Here is a 2,719-nt window from a genome sequence, read left to right as displayed (position 1 = left end):
CCCGCTTCCCGGTAGGGTTTCCCCTCCCCGGGGCCCAAGGGGGGACCCCCCTCCCAAGAGACCCCGAGGGTGCCCCGAAATTGACCCTTTGCCTACGGGGGGCCCCTTTTGCCCGAAGGGCGGGAAACCGCTGCCCAAGGGGGACACAACCGGCAAGTTGCCCTTCGGGCTTGCCGAGGAACGCTCCCCCCCCCCCCGGGTTGCCTGGGGGGGGTACGGGGAGCCGCCGGGCGAGGCTTGTGGGAGGGCGACCCCCTCACGCGCCCTCCTCCCGTGCCAGCAGGAGCTCGCCTACGCGCTGCGCCAGATCGTGCGCGAGCGGCCCTCGAGGGCAGCTGCCGCGGAGGCCGCGCCGTGTCCTCACGCCCCCCCCCCGCCCCTTCCCCCTTCCCCGCAACAGGTGCACGAGCACATCGAGGACAAGCACCTCTCCACCGCCTACGCCTCCGCCTCCGAGACGGCGCGCACCGCCTCGGGCGACTGCACCGAGCACGCCGTCTTGCTCGCGGCGGTGCTGCGCGCGCGAGGCGCGCGGCCCCTCGATCCGGGATGCGCACCCCCAGCACCCGCCCCCAGCACCCGCGCCCTCGTGAGGGGCACGCCCCCGGCCGTTACTGCACCGCGCTCGCGCCTCTGGGTAGGGAGAGAGCGGGCCCGGGTAGTGCGCCCACGCACACGGCACCGCCCGCATGCACCCCCTTGAGCCCCGCTGTGCTCCCCACGCGCAGGCATCCCGTCGCGCGTGTGCCACGGGCTAGTCTACGTCGAGCAGGGCGGCTCCGCCATCGACGGGCAGGTGCACGCCGAGATGAGCCCATGCGCGCCGAGATTGCCCGAGAGTGCGGCTCCGCCATCGACCCGGGCAGGTGCACGTCGACGCGAGCGGCAACGTCGATCCGGCCGGCGGGCGGTTGACGGGGCAGTACGGCTGGCACATGTGGACGCAGGCCCTGATCGCGGGCAAGTGGATCGACCTCGACGCGACGCTGCACCTGCCCTTCACCGTCGGGCACGTGCTCGTCGGCACCTCCTCGATGGCGGACAAGGACGCGCACAACAACCACATGCAGATGGCGGCGCTGATTGGCAACCTCGAGATCACCGTCCACGACGTGAGCCACTCCTTTGAGCGCTGAGCGCACCGGCACCGACCCCGCGCGCGTCCCGCCCCCCACTCTCGACCACCCCAGGCTGGACGCTCGGTACGCCGTCGCTGGCTCGCCGCGGCGGGCCCGGCGAGAGCTTGTGGCCGGCACTGCTCTGCACGGACCGTGGTGGTAGCGTAAATGTGCAAAAGAAACTATACTCTCGCAGATGGCAGAAGCCTAGGGCGGCGGCTTCGAAAAGAAAAAGTTACTTAAACGTATCTTAGCTCCCCGCCCGGCCCTGGATGTGCGGTTAATGACTGCACTCCAAGTGCTCCAAGTAGAAAGAAAAAAGGCTTCACCGCGACGACGCGACGGGCCGAGAACGCCGCGACGACGCCCTTTTCTGGTATCTCTTTTTTCAACGCGCGTTTTGCACGCAGAAGCGGTATAGAGACGCCCTCTTAGGGGAGGCTTAAAAGGGTGGGCCCTGGGGCACCTGCGGCTTAAACGGCTTAAAACAGGCCAGGCCGGTTGAAGAGCTGCTGCGTGCTGGGCCGCCGATTCCTTAAACGGTCTTAATCGCTTAAACGGTGTGCGGTCCCGGCCGGTACGCGGTAGACGCCGGAGCGGGAGGCCGGGAAGCTGGCTACAGTCAGCTAGCACGCGTCCCCTATGCGAGTATGGCTCCTGCCAGTGCACCAGACTTACAGATGTGTCTTCAGAGGCGGGTTTGTGCCTACTCCAACGGCAGTATTGGAGAAAACGGCGCGGAACCCCCAGCGACGCATGCCGGTGAGGCCGATTTTCTTAAACGGTCTTAAAAGAGGGACCCCCCGTGCCTGCAATCTCTTAAATGGCAATTTAAGCCCCCAAACCTCCTCATTTCTTAAAAGGTCTTAAAAATATCCGGCCCTCAGAACTCTGGGGGTCCCCTAAGGACGCCCCTCCCCGCTTCGCCCGATGACGGGACAGGCGCTCGAGCACACTTTCCCCTCTCCACCATCCACGTTCTGCGCCGGCAGATTCGAGAGTGGCAGCAGGCGCGGGCTTGATGGCGCTCGGTCGAGCGGGGACCACTACCTGTAGTTCACTCGTCACCTCTCCTGCGAGCTCCCCTCTCTTTCTTTCGGGTATGGAGTCCGTGAGTGCGGGCAGCGTGCAGGCAATCACGGGCGCTATTTTGCCGTACTCCTCTTCGGCGAGCGCTCCAAATCTAGACCCCATTCGCCATTGCCTTTAAGGAGGCTGCCCTCGCGCGTCTCAGGAATGCGGCTGTGTCTTTTGAGTCAGGCGCCGCCCGTTCGACTCTTGCTGTCGCCCTTGCCGTGTGTTTGTCAAGCTTCGCATGAAGTAACGCGCCTCTTCCTTATTTCCAGCGCAGCTGCCGCTCAGTGTGCGCCAACGACGCCTGTGCGCTGTGGTGGCTTACTGTCTTCTTGTGTCCAGTCGTCCCAGTCTCTCCGTGCTCCCTTTCTCCTCCTTGTCTCGCGCGCCTCTTTTGCGGCCTCATCCCTAGCCGCCTTGCACGCTCTGCATTCTTTCGGCACGGGAAAGAAAGAAAGAAAGAAAACGGAGAACCCAAGGGAGGGATGGGAGGACGGCACGCCGCCACCACACAGGGATTTTATAGA

General features: G+C 65.1%; 1 protein-coding gene across 1 annotated transcript; it reads left to right on the top strand.

Moving 5' to 3' along the window:
* Positions 1-283: 283 nt before the first annotated feature.
* EMIHUDRAFT_252444 (hypothetical protein) lies at positions 284-1,136 on the top strand (the record flags this gene model as incomplete). The annotated part of the gene is made up of 5 exons (XM_005788480.1): positions 284-310; positions 401-511; positions 595-637; positions 729-796; positions 867-1,136. Coding segments are annotated over 5 exons (519 nt in total), but the record flags the coding sequence as incomplete, so codon positions are not given.
* Between the last annotated feature and the right edge of the window lie 1,583 nt (positions 1,137-2,719).

Source organism: Emiliania huxleyi (genome assembly GCF_000372725.1).
Source record: "Emiliania huxleyi CCMP1516 chromosome Unknown EMIHUscaffold_1347, whole genome shotgun sequence".
In the NCBI taxonomy this organism is placed as follows: Eukaryota; Haptophyta; order Isochrysidales; family Noelaerhabdaceae; genus Emiliania; species Emiliania huxleyi.
This window is presented reverse-complemented; position numbering and strand designations above follow the sequence as displayed.